At 37.6% G+C, this 21,861-nt stretch overlaps 1 protein-coding gene across 5 annotated transcripts in view; it reads left to right on the top strand.

The window, feature by feature from the left end:
* HEPH (hephaestin) overlaps nt 1-21,861 on the top strand; it is a 78,651-nt gene that overhangs the window by 15,495 nt on the left and 41,295 nt on the right. For 2 of the 5 annotated variants that reach the window (XM_044911680.1, XM_021679944.2), the window contains exons 8-9: nt 5,686-5,817; nt 20,870-21,083. In XM_044911680.1, the coding sequence (XP_044767615.1) occupies nt 5,686-5,817; nt 20,870-21,083 (346 nt within the window). Of the gene's footprint in view, nt 1-5,685; nt 5,818-11,692; nt 11,905-12,870; nt 13,022-15,431; nt 15,645-20,869; nt 21,084-21,861 lie in introns of all 5 variants that reach the window. The other 3 variants (XM_044911677.1, XM_044911679.1, XM_044911678.1) reach the window with 3 other exon arrangements.

Raw genomic sequence — 21,861 nt, 5'->3', positions numbered from 1 at the left:
TGAAAGATCCCATTTAATATTTCTTCCAGGGCTGGTTTAGTGTTCACAGATTTCTTCAGTTCCCACCTCCCTGGAAACTCTATTTCTCCTTCTATTCTGAATGACAGCCTTTCTGGATAAAGTGTTATTGGCTGCATTTTTTTTCCCATTTAGTATGTTGAATATATCATGCTGGTCTTTCTGGCCTGGCAGGTCTCTCTGGACTCGTTTGCTGCCAACCTTATGTGTCTACCTTTGTAGATTAAGAATCTCTTGTCCTGAGCTTCTTTCCGGATTTTCTCTTTATCTCTGATGTTGGCAAGCTTCACTATTATATATCGAGGTGTTGACTTATTTTTATTGATTTTGAGGGGGGGTTCTCTTTGCATCCTGGGCTTGAATGCCTGTTTCTTTCCACAGATTAGGGAAGTTCTCAGCTATTATTTGTCCAGGTAAACCTCCTGCCCCCTCTCTCTCTTCATCTTCTGGGACCCCTATTAACTGGATATTATTTCACTTTATGGAATCACTGAGTTCTTGCAGGCTTCCTTTGTGATCCAGCAGTTGTCTTTTTCTCTTCTTTTCAGCATTTTTAAATTTTCCATCATTTTATCTTCTATATCACTGTCTATATCATCTGCCTTGTTCTTCCTTTCTGTTAGCGCCTCCATTTGTGATTGCATCTCAGTAATAGCATTTTTAATTTTATAGCATTTTAATCAGCCTGATTAGATTTCTTTTATTTCTGCAATAAGGAATTCTCAAGTGTCTTCTATGCTTTTTTTAAAGCCCAGCTAGTGTATTTTTAATCATTTGTTTTTAATAGATTTTATTTATTTATTTGAGAGAGAGAGAGCACGAGCAGAGTTGGAAGGGACAGAGGGAGAGGGAGAAGCAGACTCTCCGCTGAGCAGTTAGCCTGACACGGGGCTCAATCCCAGGACCCTGAGATCATGGCCTGAGCCAAAGGCAGATGCTTAACCAACTGAACCACCAAGGCACCCCTATAATCATTGTTTTAAATTCTAGTTCAGACATATTACTTATATCTGTATTGATTAAGTCCCTTTAGTGAGTGCTACCTCTTGTTCTTCCTTTTGGGGTGAATTTCTTCATCTCATCATTATGTCCAGAAAAGAATAGAAGAGAGAGAGAAAAGACAGCAGTAGCAACAACAACTGAGATTTAAAAAAAAAAAAAGGAGAAAACAAAAACAAACCAAAGTAAGATAAAATAAAACAAGAAACAAAATAGAACAAAACAAAAAACTAGATCTTGGGTGTATTTTGATCTGCTTGATAAAAGAAACTAGATCCCAAAATAGGAAAGAAAGAAAAACATATATATACAAAAATAAAATAAAATAAAATACAATGAACAAAAACCCAAAATCATATATATATATGTATATATATATACATACATATATATACATATATAAATATATATGTATATATAATAAAAAATAAGAAAAAAGAATTGAAAAAATAAGATAATAGTTCAAAAATAAAACTGAAAGACTAAAGAATTTTTTTCTTTATTATATTATGTTAATCACCATACATTACATCATCAGTTTTTGATGCAGTGTTCCATGATTTATTGCCTACGCATAACACCCAGTGCTCCATTCAGTATGTGCCCTCCTTGACACCCATCACCAAGCCAACACATCCTCCCATCCCCCTCCCCTCCAGAACCCTCAGTTTGTTTCTCAGAGTCCATAGTCTCTCATGGTTTGTCTCCCTCAACAATTTTCCCCCTTCATTTCTCCCTTCCTACTATCTTCTTCTTTTTTTTTTTAACATATAGTGTATTATTTGTTTCAGAGGTACAGGTCTGTGATTCATCAATCTTACACAATTCACAGTGCTCACCATAGCACATACCCTCCCCAATGTCTATCACCCAGCCACCCCATCCCTCCCACCCCCCACCACTCCAGCAACCCTCAGTTTGTTTCCTGAGATTAAGACTAAAGAATTTTTTTAAAAAAACATGAATGTTTTATACTGTTTTCCCTGAGAGCTGAAGTTCTTAATTCTCTATGATCTGTAAACTTGGTTCTAGCCAGTTGTTCCTGCTGGTCTTCTGGGGAGAAGTGCCTGTTGAGCTGATTCTCAGGTGCCCTTGTAGTTGTGGAAATGTGCTTCCTTTGCCAGGGGGCTGGGCTCAGTGTAAGAGGCACTGGATTCCACTATGTGGTGCTGTTTTGCTCCCTGAAGGATTTCAGTACAGATGGGCAGGATGAAAATGCTGGCACCCCACTCTTTAGCCCCAGAGCTGAAAGTCTGTACCCTTCCACTCTTCAGTGAGCACTCACAAAGATGCAATCATCTTGTCTCCCTGGTTTCCATCTGAACTCTGTGTTCACCCAGCCTGTGACTGTTTTCATCTGAGGCATGCAACTAAGTTTCAAGTATCCAAATTTTATGGACTCTTGCTGTGCAGATCCACGCTGTTTCTCCCAGGGGAGGGAGGGAGTCTCATCTCACTTCTGCCTTTTCCTGGGCCCCTGCCAGGAGAGGAGTTGTGGCCCCATGTGGCAGTTCACAGTTTATGGCAACACTGAGCAAAAAGTCCGTGCCAACACTTGTTGTTTTCAGCCAGCTTCCCCACTCTGATGCCTGGGAATTCTGCTGCACTCAAGCACCCCCATTCTTCTTGTGACCCTGGGGATCCAGAGACCACACTGTCCCACCTAGGATTCCACCCCACTTTGCCACTTGAGCACCTTTAATCCAGAGTTGTCCCCCACTATAGTAGACTTTTAAAGTTCCGATTTTGTCCTCTGCTGCTTATAATACTTTAATTTAGCCTCTTTAAGCTGGTTCCATCCCTGCCGCCATCTCCTTCAATATACTGCTCCAGATTCACGTCTCCACACTTCTTACTTTCCCAAAAGTGGTTGCTTTTCTATTAGTAGAATTGCAGCATTTCTTTTCTCAGATCTCTGATTGATTTTGCAGGTGTTCAGAATGATTTGATAACTATCTAGCTGAATTCCAGGGACCAGACAAACTTAAGGTCTCCTACTCCTCTGCCATCTTAACTCCTCCTCTCTCCAGGTCTTTAATGTATTTTGAGTTAATTTTTGTGTATGGTATTAAATAGGAGTCTTGATTCATTCTTTTGCATGTGGGAATCCAGTTTTCACAGCACCATTTGCTCAAAAGACTGTCCCCATTGACGAACATAGTCTCTTCAACAAATGGTGTTAGCAAAACTGGTCAGCTACATGCAAAAGAATGGAACCAGACCACTTTCTTACACCATACACAAAAATAAACTCAAACTGGATTAAAGACTTAAATGTGAGACCTAAAATCATAAAAATCCTAGAGGAGAGCACAGGAAGTAACCTCTTTGACATTGCCAGTAGCAACTTCTTTCTAGCTATGTCTCCTCAGGCAAGAGAGATAAAAACAAAATAAACTATTGGGACTATATCAAAATAAAAAGCTTCTGCACAGTGAAGCAAACAGTCAACAAAACTAAAAGGCAACCTACAGAATGGGAGAAGATATTTGCAAATAACTTATCTAATAAAGAGTTAGTATCCAAAATATATAAAGAACTTATACAAATCAACACTCAAAAAACAAATAATTCAATTAAAAATGGGTAGAAGAAATGAAAGACATTTCTCCAAAGAAGAAATCCAGATAACCAACAGACACATGAAAAAATGCTCAATATCACTCATCATTAGGCAAATGAAATTAAAACTACAATTAGGTAACACCTAACACCTGTCAGAATGGCTGAAATCAACAACACAAGAAGCAACAAGTGTTGGTGAGGATTTGTAAAGAAGGGACCCCTTTTCACACTGTTGGTGGGAATGCAAAGTGGTGCAGCCACTGTGAAAGACAGTTTTGATTTTCCTCAAAAAGTTATAAATAGAACTATCCAACAATCCAGTAATCCCACTACTGGGTATCTACCAAAAAAATACAACAGTAATTCAAAAGGATACACATACCCGTAAATTTATAGCAGCAAAATATATAGAAGCAGCCCAAGTGTCCATCAATTGAAGAGGTGGGGTAAATATATACAATGGAATACTATTCAGCCAGAAAAAAGAATGAAATTTTGCCATTGCAGCTACATGGTTAGAGCTAGAGTGAATAATGCTAAATGAAAAATGTCAGTCAAAGAAAGAGAAATACTATATGGTTTCACTCATATGTGGAATTTAAGAAATAAATGAGCAAAGGAAAAGTAAACAATAGAGAGAGAGAGGCAAACCACAAGACAGACTCTTAACTATAGAAAACAAACTGACAGTTACCAGATGGGGGGTTGGTGGGGGGTGGGTGAAATAAGTGATGGGGATTAAGGAGGGCACTCCTTATGATGAGCTTCAGATGTTGTATGGAAGTGTTGAATCACTATATTGTACACCTGAAACTAATATAACACTGTATGTTAACTACACTGTAATAAAGTAAAAATAATAATAAAGAAAAAAATCTCTTTGCTAGTTACAATAAGATTCAGATTTTCTTAAAAAAATAGATTCAGATTTTCTATTTCTTTATGCTTTAGTCTTGGTAGGTTTTCTATTCTAGGACTCTGTCTATTTCATCTAGGTTATCCAATTTGTTGGTGTACAATTTTTCATAATACTACCTTAGATATATATTTTTTATTTCTGATTTTAGTAATTTCAGTCTTCTCTCTTTTTTCTTAGTCCATCTCACTGAAAGTTCATCAATTTTGTTGATCTTTTCAGAGAACCAACTTTTGTTTTCATTGATTTTCTTTATTGTTTTTCTATTCTATGTTTTATTTATCTCTGCTCTAGTTTTTATTATTTCCTTCCTTCTTCTATTTTTGGATTTAGTTTGTATTTCTTTTCCTAATTCCTTAAGTCCTAAAGTTAGGTTGTTAATTTGAGATCTTTTTTAATGTGAATATTCATAGCTATAAATTTCTCCCTTAGCCCATTTTCCATGGCATCTCATGTTTTGCTATGCTTTGTTTTCATTTTCATTTGCTTCTTGGATCACAGGTGTGGCATTATGTGTAGAAATTGAGTAGAAAACAAGCCAGAAACACTGAACTAGGGTTTGAGCCAGCATAAATGCTCAGGGTATTGTCTTGGTATTTCTGGTTAATATCAAAGGTGACCCAAGCTAGGTCAGAGGTGGTGGGTCATGGAACAAAGAAAACTCCAGGAATCATGGCTCAGCTACTTAGTTCAGGACTTGTACATAGATATGAATTTTATTGCTCAGAAATGGTTTAGGATTGAGGCAAGATCAGATATTGAGATGGACCCTACCAGGAAATGCAGCTATAAGAAGAGGGACAATAAATGTAGGGGAAATGGGATTGAACCTGACAGTGGGGTGGGAGAAAGCCCTGGCTTTAAGTCCTGATTCTGTTCCTTATCAGTTATTTGAATTTGGGAAGATCAATTCCACCTCTCTGAGCTGTAGTTTCCTTATCTGTAAAATGAAAATATCCCCTGTCCTGTATATGATGTTTGAAGATCAAAATGAGATAATGGATTTTAAAATGCTTTTTATAACTGTAAGTTGTAATAAACTTGGAAGGGATTATTCTTATTATTGCAAATAGAGGATTTTTTAAATCTTTTTCACTTCCCCTTTCTCTCCCTCCTTCTTATTTTGTTTCCATCCCCCCTGGTCATCTCTGTTTTTATTCCCATTGTCTCTCCTTCCCATCTTCCAGGGCCAGTGATCCGGGCTGAGGTGGGTGACACCATCCAGGTGGTCTTTTACAACCGTGCTTCCCAGCCATTCAGTATACAGCCTCATGGAGTCTTCTATGAGAAAGACTACGAGGGAACTGTGTACAATGATGGTGAGCAAGCAGGGTTTCCAACTAATATGAGATTCAGGTAATAGCAGATAGGTCTAGAGGAAAAATAAATAGGAGAGGGAATGAGGGAGGAGACAGAATTGATTGTCCTGCATGGATGTTGTTAAATGAATACATGATATTATAGTGAAGCAGAACTGAGTTCAATAAGAGACATGTTCTTTTAAATATATTTAAATATATTCTGATTGACATTTTATTTTTTAAAATCTTTTAAAAGATTTTATTTATTTGAGAGAGGAGAGAGAGAGAGAGCATGAGTGGGGAGTGGCAGAGGGACAAGCAGACTCCCCACTGAGCATGGAGCTTTATGTGGGGCTCAATCCCAGGACCCTGAGATCATGACCTGAGCCAAAGTCAGATGCTTCACTGACTGAGCCACCCAAGCACCCCTGATTGACATTTTGATGATATTTGTTCTTCCAATCCATGAGCATGGAATGTCTTTCTATTTCTTTGTGTCATCTTCAATTTCTTTCATTTGTGTTTTATAGTTTTCAGAGTACAGTTCTTTCACCTCTTGGGTTAGGTTTATTTCTAAGTTCTTATTATTTTTGGTGCAATTGTAAACGGGATTATTTTCTTAATTTCTGTTTCTACTGCTTCATTATTAGTGTATAGAAATGCACCAGATTTCTACATTGATTTCTATGACTTTACTGAATTCATTTATCAGTTCTAGTAGCTTTTTGGTGGAGTCTTTAGGGTTTTCTTTATATAGTATCATGTATTCTGCAAATAGTGAAAGTTTTACTTCTTCCTTACAAATTTGCATGCCTTTTATTTCTTTTTTGTAGTCTAATTGTTGTGGCTAGGACTTTCAGTACTATGTTGAATAAAAGTACTGAGAATGGACATGCTTGTCTTCTTTCTGACCTTAGGTGTAAAGCTTTCAGTTTTTCCCCAGAGTATGATGTTCACTATGGGTTTTTTCATATAGGGACTTTAGGGTTAGTATCCCAAATATATAAAGAATTTACACAACTCAACACCCAAAAAATAAATAATCCAATTAAAAAATGGGCAGAAGACATGAACAGACATTTCTCCAAATAAGACATCTGGATGGCCAACAGACACATGAAAAGATGCTCAACATCACTCTTCATCAGGGAGTGCAAATCAAACTACAATGAGATATCACCTCATATCTGTCAGAATGGCTAAAATTAACAACAGAAGAAACAAGTGTTGACAAAGATGTGGAGAAAGTGGAACCTCTATCCCTCTGGTGGGAATGCAAACTGGTGCAGGCACTATGGAAAACAGTATGGAGGTTCCTCAAAAAGTTAGAAGTAGGGGCACCTGGGTGGCTCAGTCGTTAAGTGTCTGCCTTCGGCTCGGGTCATGATCCTGGGGTCCTGGGATCGAGCCCCACATTGGGCTCCCTGCTCAGCAGGAAGCCTGCTTCTCCCTCTCCCACTCCCTCTACTTGTGTTCCCTCTCTCACTGTGTCTCTTTCTGTCAAATAAATAAAATCTTAAAAAAAAGAAAGTTAGAAGTAGAACTACCCCTATGATCTAGTAATTGCATTAATGGGTATGTACCCCCCAAATACAAAAATACTATTTAGAGTATCATGCCATCTGCATATAGTGATGGTTTTTCTTCTTCATTGCTGATTTGCATGCTTTTTATTTCTTTTTGCTGTCTGATTGCTGTGGTTAGGATTTCCAGTACTATGCTAAATAACAGTGGTAAGAGTGAACATCCCTGTCTTGTTCCTGACCACAGAGAAAAAGACCAAATTGACGGTTGCCAGAGGGAAGGTGGGTGGCAGGATGGGGGAAATAAGTGATGGCGACTAAGGGGTGCAATTGTTGTGATGAGCCCTGGGTATGGTATGTAAGTGTTGAATCTTTAAATTGTACAACTAAAACTAATATTATATTGTATGTTAACTAACTGGAATTTAAATATAAGCTTTTATTATTATAATAGAAACAATAAAAATTTATAAATAAATAAATAAATAAATAAATAAATAAATAAATAAATAAAGGCTTCTAAAAATTCCAAAAGCACTAATTCAAAGGGATACATACACCCTATGTTTATAGCAACATTATTTACAATAGCCAAATTATGGAAGAAGCCCAAGTGCCCATCGATAGATGAATGGATAAAGAAGAAGTGGTGTGTGTGTATGTGTGTGTGTGTGTGTGTGTGTGTGTATGTTTGTGATGGAATATTATTCAGCCATGAGAAATAATGAAGTCTTGTGGTTTGCTACCAACATGGACAGAGCTAGAGAGTGTAATGCTAAGTGAAATAAGTCAAAGAAAGACAAATACCACATGATTTCACTCATGTATAATTTAGGAAATGAAGTAAAGGGAAAAAAGAGAGAGAGAAACTATGAAACGGATTCTTAACTATTGAGAATAGAATGATGGTTACCAGAGAGGAGGAGGGTGGGGGGATGGGTGAAATAAGTGATGGAAATTAAGGAGTCCACTTGTCATGATGAGCACCAGGTGATATATGAAATTGTCAAATTACTATATTGGACACCTGAATTTAATATGACACTGTATGTTAACTATACTGGAATTAAAACAAAATTAAAAAAATAAAAATATCTGATTATAAAAGTAACATATATATTCTATGGAATTTTGAAAAAACATGGAAAATTATAAAATAAATGCCATTCATAGATAAGTCACCATTACTTTTTTGATATACCTTCTAATATTTTCCTGTGCTTATAAAAACATATCTATTGATATTTTTTTGATCATGTGGTTTTTGCAGGTTTGTATCATACTGTTTTTATTTACCATTATATCAATTTTCCCATGCCATTGTAATGTTATAAACTTGCTACTGATTATAAAATACTCTATTACATGGATTTGGCATAATTTATTTATCTTATCTTCTATTGTTTGAACATTTAGTTTGTTTTCATTATTTTTAGATGTTGTAAATCGTGTTGCAATGAATAAATGCTTATATTTTATTTGGATTACCATCTCAGGAGACAATCCTAGAAGTTCGATTATTGGGTATTAATTTCTTGTTTTCTCTGAGAATATTAATATATGCTAATCCCAAGTCAAAAATATAAAAAAAAATACTGAAAGCATTAAGGGCAACGTTACAGACAAATCTAGAACAAAAGAACATTCTACAAGGTCTAGTCTCTTCAAAAAGTCAATGCTATAGGGAAAAAATTAGGGACAACACAAAAAGCAAACCTTGTCTGATCCAGGTTATTTAAAAAAATAGCCTTACGAGACATTTTTGGGCCTCTGAGTGGCTAAGTCTGCTTGTCCCTCTCTCTCACTCTCTGCCCCTCCTCTCTCTCTCTCAAAATTAGTATGTAAAATCTTCTTAAAAAAGAGACATTCTGGAGATGATTGGAAAATTTCTGATATAGACTACATGTTAGATGATATTAGGATATTTTCTTAGATGTAGTAATGTTATTGTGGCAATATAGGACAAAGTTACTGCTGTATTTAGAAGTAAGATACTATCATGCTTCCAAATGATTTAGCAAAAGCAAACAATCAAAAACTCGTGTGTGTGTGTGTGTGTGTGTGTGTGTGTAGATATACATAGACATAGATGTAGATAAATTAAAGATGGAAAAATGTTAACAAACCACTCCAGTTGGTAGGATGATTATTGTACTATCTATCCTTTAAAGTTTTCTGTACGTTTGAAAATTTTCAAAGTTGGGAATAATAAATGAATAAGAAAGGATGTTAAAACCATCCTAAATTATACCACCTGTCATAAGTTCTTACTACAAATATCCTTGTGTATGCTTCTTTTCACCCTTTAATGAATATTTCCTCAGAACATATTTTTAACATGTGGAATTGCTGTGTCCGAGGGTATACACATTAAAATTTTTGGTACCTACATCCAAGTTGCTATCTGGAAAAATTTGCAGTCCCATAAACTCCGACTTGCATCAACAGTAACAGCACAGGGCAGCCATTTTCATCTTTGTCATATGTCAATCTTGTAGGCAAACAACACAATAACCAAAATCACCATTGTTTCAATTTGTATTAGGTTGGACATTCTTTTCAGTATTTATTGTATATCTTACTTTTTTGTGGGCCTGAACCTTCTTCAGGCTTTTGATACATTTTGTCAACATTTTTTCCTAAAGGTCTATTCTCATTTACACTTACCATTTCTATAGTTGAGTGAGAGGTGTAGGTGCCATTTAAGCCACTTCTCAACAGCATGGATTATTATAATATGTAAAGTTTTGTAAACTGACAGGCAAAAAAGTTATGTAGCTATTTTTTTTTTCAGAGAGAGCTCTTGTACATTTATTTCATCTCAAATTCACCACAGTTTGTACTTTTGTGTTTTCATTTTTTTATTTTTTATTATGTTCAGTATGTAGCTATTTTCATTTGTACTTCTTTGATTACAAATAGGTTTAAAATGTTATTTTATTTTTTAAGTTTTTATTTAAATTCCAGTTGGTTAACATACTGTGTAATACTAGTTTCAGGTGTGCAGTATAGTGGTTCAAAAATTCCATACAACACCCGGTGCTCATCACAACAGGTGCACTCCTTAATCCTCATCACTTATTTCACCCATCCCATCCCCCACTTCCTCTTGTAACTATCAGTTTGTTCTCTACAGTTAAGAGTTTGTTTCTTGGTTTGCCTCTCTCTCTTTCTTCCCCCTTTGCTCATTTATTTTGTTTCTTAAATTATTTTGTTTCTTAAATTACACATATGAGTGAAATCATGTGGTATATGTCTTTCTCTGGATGACAGATTTCACTTAACATAATACTCTCTAACTCCACATCATTGCAAATGGCAAGATTTCATTCTTTTCATGGCTGAGTAATATTCCATTGTGTATATATATGTATATGCACCACATCTTCCTTATCCATTCATCAGTCAATGGACATGGGCCATTTCCATAATTTGGCTATTATAAATAATACTGCTATAAACATCAGTGTAGATGTATCCCTTTGAATTAGTATTCATGAATAGACAATTTTCCAAAGAACCCATTCAGATGGCCAGTAGACACGTGAAGAGATGCTCAACATCACTGATCATCAGGGAAATACAAATCAAAACTATAATGAGATAGCACCTTATGCCTGTCAGAATGGCTAAAAATCAACAACACAAGAAACAACAGGTGTTGGTGACAATGTGGAGAAAGGGGAACCTTGCACTATTGATGAGAATGCAAAATGGTGCAGCCACTATGGAAAACAGTATGGAGTTTCCTCAAAAAGTGAAAAATAGAACGACCCTATGACCCAGCAATTGCACTACTAGGTTTAAAATTTTTAAATAAAATTTCTATGCATCATTTGACCATAACTTGTGTCCATTTAAGGAATTACAGCCTTAGTGCTTGTGTTTTTCATATAATACACATATACGTATTTGCATCCACTCATATATACATACATATAGAAAGGAGAATGTGTTCGTTAATCAGAACCATTCAAAAATGAAACAAACTATGAAGGTAGGTAGTGAATCGCCTTTCTCTGGAGATTTTTAAACAATGGTAAGAATACAAGAACAGATGAATATATGTTTTCAAGTGAGGAGTATTCCAAATAAGTTTTAAAGACCCTTTTAATCCTTAGGTCCTTTGAGCTTAGAAAACTGAAACCTGGGAAGTTTAAATTTCCCCAGTTTATATAACAACTATTGTCAGAACCAGAAACTAACTATAGTCTCGTCACTGCTATCCAGGATCCTTTTTAATATTCTATATTGCATATTACTGTTGCTCCAAAATGCCTTGTAGTTTATAATATTTATCCCACTGTTTGGAGCTGATGATTCTCACTCTAGCTAATGTGATAATGAGTCCTAATTTTTTCCCCCTGCAGGCTCATCCTACCCTGGCTTGGTGGCCAAGCCCTTTGAGAAAGTAACATACCATTGGACAGTCCCCTCCCATGCTGGCCCTACTGCTCAGGATCCTGCCTGTCTCACCTGGATGTACTTCTCTGCTGCAGATCCCATAAGAGATACAAATTCTGGTCTGGTGGGCCCCCTGTTGGTGTGCAAGACTGGTGCCTTGGGTGCAGATGGCAAACAGGTATTACCAAGGTTTTTGGCTGGAAAGCCTGCTGGGAGGAAGATAATGCTGTGTTGCTAAATAGGAGTTGAAAGTGGAACTGGGTTCTAGAGATGTGGAAATAGAAAAAAAATAAGCTATTTAATCAGAAATTAATAGTTGGTGACCTCATGCTATTTTGCATGCTATTCTTTCACTCACACATATCTCTTAGTCTCTATTCCTTTCTATTTTGTATCCTCTCATCATCTTTTAATTTTTTTAAACCTCAGTGTTCCCTAACCCTTGATCCCAATTCTTAAATCTCTTTTAATATTTGCTTGTGTTCTCTCATGCTCAGCTCACCATTCTAGCTGTATATTACTTAACCTCTCTTTGCCTCAGTTTCTTCATCTGTAGTAAAGGGTTAACAATGAAATAATATATCTTGGGTTTCTATGAGGACTAATTAAAATAATCCATATGAAGTGCTTATCACAGTGTCTGGATTACATAGCAAACACTCAGTAAATGTTAGAAGTAATAATAATAATAGTGATAATAATAAATGATAATAAAAGTAACAGTATATTAATAACAATTTTATATCCTTTTCTCTTATTTTCTAATCCCCTCTGACTGGAGTCCTTTCCTGATATGCTAACCACCTTTCCCCACTCCCTTACCCCACTCCAAGCTCTCTTTTATCACTGTCTGTACTTGTCCATAATCCCCATCTTGTGCTACTTCCCTGTCCCCTTTCATACATTCGTCCCCTCCAGTCTTGTCATCTTGTTCTAACCTGTTTCACCCACCTTCAATTTGAAATTACCTGAGGAAAAACTGCCTAGCAACAAGTATAGCTCTAGGCAGGAAGTATGGGCTTGTCTCTGTGTCTGGGGAAAAAAAATGAGGAAGAATCAGGGCTCATTGGACCTCGAGCTGCACAACCTACAACTGCTGAAACCATTGTCATTCTTTCCTATGTTCTCTTCCATGGACCTACAGAAAGAGGTGGATAAGGAGTTTTTTCTCCTTTTTACTGTGTTGGATGAAAACAAGAGCTGGTACAGCAATACCAATCAAGCAGCTGCTATGTTGGATTCCCGACTACTCTCAGAGGATGTCAAGGGTTTCCAGGACTCCAATCGGATGCATGGTATGGGGAATGCTTTTGCCCTGAGCTACAATTGAGAGGTTACAAGTAAAAATCTAACCTAAACTTAATCATGTCCCATCCTTGAAAGCACTGACCCATTGGTCACCTCTACCCAAGACATGAGCTAGATTGAAGAATTAAACCTAAGGCAACAGATCTTATATTTAGCACTTGGTTGTGCTGTGTCCTGTGTTACACAGTATGGGGGACACTGGAAAAATGTGTTGTGAAATGAGGATTGAAAACAAGAAATCCACTAGAGAGTGAGGAGAGAAAGCTAGAATGATGCCTTTCCAGTCTTATCTTATTCTCCTTTACTGACCACTACCCATGCTCCTCAACTCCATACTCCAGCCAAATGGGGCTATTTTTTCTCTATATAGACATACCTTGTGCTTTTCTGACTTCATGCCTTTACAATGCTTTGCTCTCCAGTTGAAATGCCTCTCTTTCCATTTTTGCCCTTAGCCTGTGGAAATTCTTTCCATTCTCTAAGGTCCTACTCAAAAGCTACTTCATCCATGTAACCATTTTTTTATCACCCAATCCCAGGATGATGACATCCTTTTCTGAACCACTATTGCATTTTATCAGAATATTTTAATATCATGTTCTATATAGTTATCTGTTACACGGCTTTTCACCTGCTAGGGTGTAGTCTCCTTAAATGTGAGTATTGTTTGTTGCTTATCTCTGTATTATCTATGCTTTCTAATACATAGTAAATGTTTATTGAACAAGTGAACTACCAAATTAATGAGTAGGTATGTAGGTGGGTGAGTGAGTGAATGGGAAGACATGGTCCCAGTTTGCAAAGAGCTCCCAGCATTTTCAATGAAATGATACTAACACACATGAAATAATTATAGAACAATCCAAGATCAACTATAAATAAATGCTAAATTGTGTAGAACAGGTTTCAAGTGACATGGAGTTCACAGGAGAATATTAATGAAGGACAAACCAATTAAAGGATTCCTGGAAAAAAAGGAGTGCTTGAGCTGGGGTTCAAAGGCTAAATAGGTTTGCAATTAGACATTACAGGAAAAGGAAGCAGAATCAGGAGATTAGCAATGTTATCATCAGCATCTAGGGGAATTACTAAGTAGGGTTACTTATTAAAGGTGGTTCCAGTGGATGTGGGGACATTGAAAAGGGGTCAGCTTTAAGCAGGCCTCCCTGTATTTTCAAGAGGAGTATGGAAGATGGGAGGGAGTCATGAATGAGTGTGTTGTCTTATGACTCCATCTCTTGGTTCTCATCACTAGTCAGTTATTATCAGCTGGAAAAAGTAAACCAATCCTGTGAACAAAGTTCATTTCAATATGAACTTATGAAGCACCTGGGTAGTACCAGGCAACATGCAAGGCGACTGGGCAGTCACACTTATACAGAAAAAATGTGATTCCTGCTAGGTCAATCTAGTGTGGGAGATAGATTTGTAAGTAAATCATTGGACTGTGTACTCTGTAGTAAGTGATATGAAAAAATTTTTTTTTTGCGGGGGGGAGTTTCTTGGAAATGAGAGAGAGAGAGAGAAAGAGAGAGGAGGTGACATTTGAACTTCACATGGGAGGTGATATTTGAACTGGGGCATGATGTATGAGTAATAGTTTTCTGTAGAGGGACCAGAGGGAAAATTTATTCCAGGCAGAAGAAACAACATGTGAAAATTCAATATGTGTTTTGTACACACCTAACATGTTTAAGGCCTTGGGGATGCAGAGACAAATAGAACTCACAGCAATGGTGTCTACCTGTGTATGAGGGGGTTGGGAGGATAGACTGCAGGCAGGGGTGCCAGGGAGAGGACTTTTGCAGAAGTTCAAGCCAGAAGTGATGAGGGCTAGAACCTAGGCAGTAACTGCGAAGTGAAAAAAAAAAAAGAGAGAGAGAGAGAGAGATTGAAAGATGAATATGGAAGCTTGAGGGAAGTACTGAGGGAACCCCAGTACTTTATGGAGGGATGGAGAACAAGAACAAGATGAAGGAGGAACAATCAGAAAGGAGGTAAGAGAACCAGGAATGTGTGGTGCTATAGAAGCCAAGGGAGAATTTCAAGAGAGTGGAAATAGTAGAGGCTGGTATCCTTGTGTATGCTTGTGTGTAAGGAGTTCTGGTAGTGGAAAAAAGTTCAGTTTTGCAAGAATTTGAAGTGTGGTAGAGGAGGGACAGGAGGTGAGGTCAGAAAGGCGAGTTGGACCCTCATCTCAAAGAGGCAGATCTTCGTAAGTACAACTAAAGTGGCTTAGGGAAGAAGGCAGAAGAGTTAATGACTCAGAAATTTCAAGTTGTGGGAAACCCTAGTACAGAGCTGATGCTATGCTGCTGGCCAGTGCCTGAATATTCTGGTCTCATCTTCTTGTTCTGTTTTATGTTTTTTTTGTTTTTTGTTTTTTTTTTTCTCCAGCCATTAATGGGTTTCTATTCTCTAACCTGCCCAGCCTGGACATGTGCAAGGGAGACACAGTGGCCTGGCACCTGCTTGGCCTGGGCACAGAGACTGATGTGCATGGGGTCATGTTCCAGGGCAACACTGTGAAGCTTCGGGGCATGAGGAAGAGTGCAGCCATGCTGTTTCCTCATACCTTTGTCATGGCCATCATGCAGCCTGACAATGCTGGTAAGTGCCTTAACAGCTGGCCGTAGGCTGAGAGGCTCTGTTGGGCATGGATGAGAGGGGCTGGTGAAAAGAAAAGAAGACATGTTGAGGGTATATGGGAAGTTTTCAAAACACTCTTGTTTTCTCTCTCCTCAATGTGCACTCTGTATTCTGGTTATTTGGATTTTTCTCTTAGCTGCAGACAGAAAGTAAAGAGCTGAGAAAGCTCTTTTCTGGAACAATGGGGAAGAAGTAGTGATGTTGCCCAGCATCAGGGCAATTCTCATATAGGTAGAGGGTGGACTTGCCTGTGTAGTCCCATGGCTATGTAGAAATTTTATAGATACAGTCCTTGCACTGGGAGGGAGGTCCAGGAGATATACCTATAAGTGCTTTAAACTGATATTCTGTGAGAATTTCTACCAACTTCTGGTGGGAGTGGGGTGCAGTGTGCTGTGACAGTTTCAGCCCTGGAATCAGAGCATAAAAACTTTTAGTCCAAGCACTTTCATTAATTTGCTATTTAATTTTGTTCTAACCAACCCCCACTCTGTGGCTGCATTTCCTCCTTCTTTTCTTTCTCTGTCGCACTCCCCTACCTCCCTCCCTCACCTTCCCTTCCTACTTTCCCCTTTCCTCCCTCCTTTCTTTCATTTCTCTCCCTGCCTCTCTCCCCCACCCTCTCTCCCTCTCCCATTCCTCCTCTTTCTCCTCCCTTCCCCTCATTTCCCTATCTTTCTTTCATGAAAAACCAAAATTGAGTAGAACGTTTCTTTAGATTCCATCTATGTCTGACATTTTATCATGTAACAGTTACTTTGGTAAATACACATATGTAATTAAGCAGCTTTGCAGATGACTTAAAAACACCACGATGAATATTCAACATTTTGTATACTGGATGCTTACAGTTATGTTTAGGAAACTAGAAAAACAAATACCCAGAAAAAACGCAGCAAAGTGTTAAGAATGTTTGATTCCTGTGGGTTTATTAGTGATTTTTTATCCTCTTTTTGCTTTGCTTTAAATTTTAATAAGTTTATATTACATTTAATAGAAATTAACAATTGTATTTAAAAATATTATCTTACATACCTCAGCTCTTCCAATAAAACTAATGATACTAGAACTTTAATAGATAGGAAAATTGGCAGATAAAAAGCTAGGGCTTGTAATGTGTTATTTTCCACCAAATTCATGTTAGAGTTCTCAACAGCAAAGAGAAGAATTTATTATTTATAATTGCCCTAGTCCTTCAGGGTGTCTTTCCTTTCTTTCACCATTGGAACTTTCTTTATTCATTATTCCCCTCTTCCCCACCCCCTTTTTAATCTTCTTTTCTTTCTACTGCTCCTTTTCCCTGCCCTCTCTCATTTTTCCTCTTCCTCTTTCATCATCTTTTTCTTTTTCTTATCTCTTTTTATCTCTCATTTCTTATTCCTCTTCTCATTCATTGTTTCCTTCCTTTGCTTCCATCTATTTTTTCTCCATCTTACTTTTTGTCTTTTCTTCTTTTCATTTTCTTCTTCCATTCATTCTTCTCTCCCTTTTTTTCTCTTTTTCCTTCCCTCCCCTCTCTTTTCTCCTTTTTCCCTTTTTTTCTTCCTTTGATTTTTCCCTCTTTTTTGGCTTCCCTTCTCTCCATTTCCCTCCTTTCTTTATTTCTCTTTCTTTGTCTCCCTTTCTCTCTTTTTAAATTTATTTTCCTTTTCCTTATCTCCTGTTTTCTTTTTTTTCCCTTTTCCTTCAATCTGTATGTTTTCTTTCCTCCTCTGTCTTCCTCTATTTTCCTTATTTTTATTCCTTACTTCTTTTTATTTTCCCTTTATTTTACAATAACATTTTCACAAAACATAGTAAATATCTGTTGTCTTCCACTTACTGGTCTAGATACTAGGGATGTGAGGATGAATTAGGCATCTCACAGTTAGTGTGAAAGGGAGATGATGATACAATCTTGCCAAGAGCTATAGTAACACACAGAAAACTATAACAAATTCTGTCTGACTTGTGTAGTAAAGCTTCCCTAGAGAAGCAGGCATTTAAACTGATCATCTGAGGAAGAGTAAACTGTCACCACGCACAGAAAGGGGATGGTTGGTGAAGAGGGTGTTGTTATAAGCAGTAGGAAACTTATGGACAGTGACTTGGAAGCAGCATCTGCCTGAAGAAGTTACACAAACTGATTTTATTCAGTGACCCTCAACTCAAGGTGGTATACTAAAAGGTGTTTGAAATGTGTGGAGGTCATTTTAGTTGTCACAATGACTGGGGATATGGAGGGGATGATATTATTTAGATAGTGGGAGTCAGAAATGATAAAACTTTCATCAATATGTAGGGCAGTCTTAAACAGTGAAGAATAATCCCACGCAAAATGCTAATAGCAGCCCTGTGAAGGAATAATGAGAAATAAGCCTTAAGAGGAGCAAAGTAGGAGGCTACTGCAAGAGGTGATAAGAGCCTGCCAATGGGTGGAAGCAATAAGGATGGGCAGAAGGGGTAGAGTTAAGGGATATTTGAGAAAGAAATTATGGAACTTTGCTGAGGGGCTGAGCAAGAAGAAAAGATGCCTGAAGTTTCCGGCTTGTGCACTATATATATGGTGGCAACCATTAACTAAATGAGCAAGTACAGAAACAAGGGCAGGATAGTAAGGTTTGGGTAGAAAGTATTCATTTTAGGGCATGTCAAGTTTTAAGTTCCTGGTGAAATCCAGGTGATGTGGATTTTACAGTAGGTAGTTATGGGTGGAAATGTAAAGGTTGGAGAAGAAGTCCAGGTTAGTGAGTTTGAGTGTTCTCATAGTTCAAGTCCATAAGTTGTAAAGTGATAGGAAAGAAAACTTAAAGCAGAAATCAACATTTAAAAGGTACAAGGGAGAAGAGAAGCCAAAATAAGGAAACAGAAAAGAATTTGTCAAAGAGCTGGGAGGAAACTCAGATTTCAAAAACAGAAGAGTACCGAAAGAGTAGCTTGGATAATAATATCCATATGAGAAAATTTAGATGATGTACTAACTAGTCCAAAGGCACATGACTTCCCAGAATGCCTTCTTTTTTGTTCTCATCCCATTCAGTGATCATCAGATTTTCTTCTCCACATCAATCCCTGAGCTATGAGTTTTGGGCAGCTTTTACAACCACTCATTTGCACACACATTCATTCACTCAAAACATATTTATTGCACAACTTCAATGTGCTAAAACTGGGGAAGAAAGGTGAAAAAAATAGAATGATTCTTACTCTCTGGGAAGATCCACATTAAAAACATCAAAACACATATATAAAACAGTAAGATAATTTTAGATTGTGATATAGATCATGAAGGAAATAAAATGTAGTGTTGTGATAAAATGATAGGGGCATTACTTTAGAGAGGATGTTCAGGGAATGTGATATTTACACTGAGACCTAAATAATGAGGAGGAAGGAGCGATGTAAAGATTTCTGAGGAGAACATTTCAAACAGAGGGACCAACAAGCACAAATGTCCAAAGGTGGGAACAAGCATGGCTTTTCAAGGGTCAGAGTGAAAGATCAGTAGTGTTGGATTGTAGTAAGCTAAGAAAAAGATCGACATAAAATGAGGTTGGCAAGATTCATATGTGGGGTCTTATAGACCATAGTTAGGAGCTTGGTTTGCATTCTGAGTATGAATGAAGCATTTGAAACAAAGGAACAATGTGCTCTGGATCATATTTTTAAAAGAGGGCCTTGAATCCTGTGTGGGAAATGGTTGAAAAGGGAAGGGGAAGAAGCAGAGAAGACAGTTAGGAGACTGTTGAAGTTTTCCATGTGAGAGACGACGGTGGTTTTGACTGGCGGAGGGAGAGTGAAAATGGGAGGATAATTTGGAAGGAAAAGCCAATAGGATTTACTGATGGAATAGATGTGGAAGGGTAGGAGATACAGAAGAGTTGGGAAGTAGTTGTGGAAAGAAAAGAGTAGATTCTTTCAAGAAGTCTATAAACTAGTGGAAAAGACTTTTGTAAAGAGAGGAGTACTTAGTCTTTAATCATGTGGTTTAGGTGTAAAGTGTGTTAAGAGTAGGGAGGCCAAGAATGTAGAGGTCAGTGTGAGCCAGAATAGTCATGGAGAGATTTCTGAAATTTGATCTTGGAGAATGAGTGAGCTCTGTAGATATTTGTGGGAGGGTTGGACAGGTACATTCCAGGAAAGGAGCAACAACATGAGTGAAAATTCCAATATATAAATGAGATATGTGATAAGGGATGTCTGGGACAAATTTAGTTGGATCACTGGTTGCATTTGGAACTGAGTCATAGTTTGAAGCTAGTTCACAGAGGCCTTTACAAGCCAGGAAAAAAGAGTTTGTAGTGATGGTATAGGCAGTGGGCAGCAAGTGAAGGAATGATGAAAATAAATGTTCTAAGAAAGTCAACTTCTCCTGATCAACATTCTATGAGCCTTAAAGTCCTTGACATAGAAACCCGAGGCTCTAGGCATTTCTAGGCAGCTCCACAACCCTGATATTTAAGATTGATATCCAAACATTTTATTGTAAAAACTGAAGGAAAGCCACTCCAAAGCCCTCTGATATAAGCATCCCGATAGTCAAGAAGTTGTTTTTTTGTTTTTTTTTGTTTTTTTTTGTTTTTAATCTATTTAACCACACCTTTATTTCTTTGGTACTTTGTAAAAAAGAGAAAACTGGTCAATGCATTTTTTGGAATAATAATTATTACAGATCCATTTACTTATTTATAACTTTATTTATTAAAATTTTCTATGCAATATGCTAAGCAATGTGTACATATTATTGTGTTTAATTCTAAAACAACCCAGTGAAATAAGTAAAATGATCCCCATTGTACCATGAGGGAACTGAAACATAGAGGCTTAAAGATTACTTCAAGTTCATATAGCTAACAAGTTGTCAGGTAGGGTGACCAACTATCCCAGTTTGCTCAGAACTGAGCAGTTTCCACAGGGATATGGGACTTCCAGTGATAAAACTGGGAAAGCCTTGGGTTAACAGGGAGGAGTTGGCCTTCCTAATGGCAGAGTTTAGTTTTAAACCTAAACAATGTAGCTTTGGAGCCAGAACTGTTAACCTCTGTGCTCACTGCTCTCAATAAACTTGTAATAATCTTTTATCCAAAGCATAGAACCTTATCTGAAACTACCCACTCTCTACAGTATGCCTAGAAAGAGGCAGGAAATCCCCCAGGTGCTACACAGGGATATTCAGATTCAGGTTTTGCTCTCTGTTCCTTCCTTAGGGATATTTGAAATTTACTGCCAGGCAGGCAGCCATAGAGAATCAGGGATGAAAGCAGTCTATAATGTCTCCCAGTGTCCTGGCCATCAAGCTAATGATCACCAACGATACCAGGCTGCAAGAATCTACTACATCATGGCAGAAGAGGTGGAGTGGGACTATTGCCCTGACAGGAGCTGGGAACTGGAATGGCACAACCAGTCTGAGGAGGACAGGTAAGGTTTCAGGAAATAAGAGATCACACTTTCAGAGACTCTGGACCATTTTGCAGATGAGGAAGATACTGAAATACTGAGAAAAGGAGACACTTATCTAAAGTAACCTGATAAGATACCAGCAAATCTGGAACAGGTGCTAGGATGCAGATAAGCTGGAACTCAGTGCTTCTTCTATATTACTATACTGTGGGTCTGAAGTAAAAGACCTTATCCATAACTTCATGCTCTTAATCTTTGCCTCTTTTCCTCTGGTTGCTGGTAGCATCTACAGCAAAATTTAGATTTTATAGAGGTCTTACTCAAAAGACTGAACACCCCAAGCTTACCTGTCACTTGACAAAATGTCACTAAGGTACAGGCTAAGCTGTATAGCAGAAAAAATCCAACATAGAGTAGTTTGAGTGAGTTAGAATTTTATTTCTTGCTCAAATAATAGTATAAATATGAGCTGCCCAGGGCCTGTAGGTAAACTAATCATCCATAATACTTTCTTTCATCTTGGAAACTAAGATGCCTATGCTGGTTGTAGTCATTCCCAGCAATCACGAAAGGGGAGAGCAGTCCAGGGCAAGCAGCAGTATCTGTAAGGTAATGACCTAAAAGTTACATACATCACTTTCTTTCATAACCCATCATCCTAAACTTATTAATGTGGCTGTACCTAGCTGCAAGAAAGTCTAGGACTTGGAGAGGTTAGTGGGTGGGGCAAAATGAATGAAGTAGAGTGGGATATACAAGCTTCCAGTTATGCAATAAATAAGTCATGGAAATAAGG

The sequence above is a fragment of the Neomonachus schauinslandi genome, chromosome X, assembly GCF_002201575.2.
Source record: "Neomonachus schauinslandi chromosome X, ASM220157v2, whole genome shotgun sequence".
Taxonomy (NCBI): Eukaryota; Metazoa; Chordata; class Mammalia; order Carnivora; family Phocidae; genus Neomonachus; species Neomonachus schauinslandi.
Note: the sequence above shows the minus strand (reverse complement) of the source record. Positions and strands in the feature narration are given on the sequence as shown.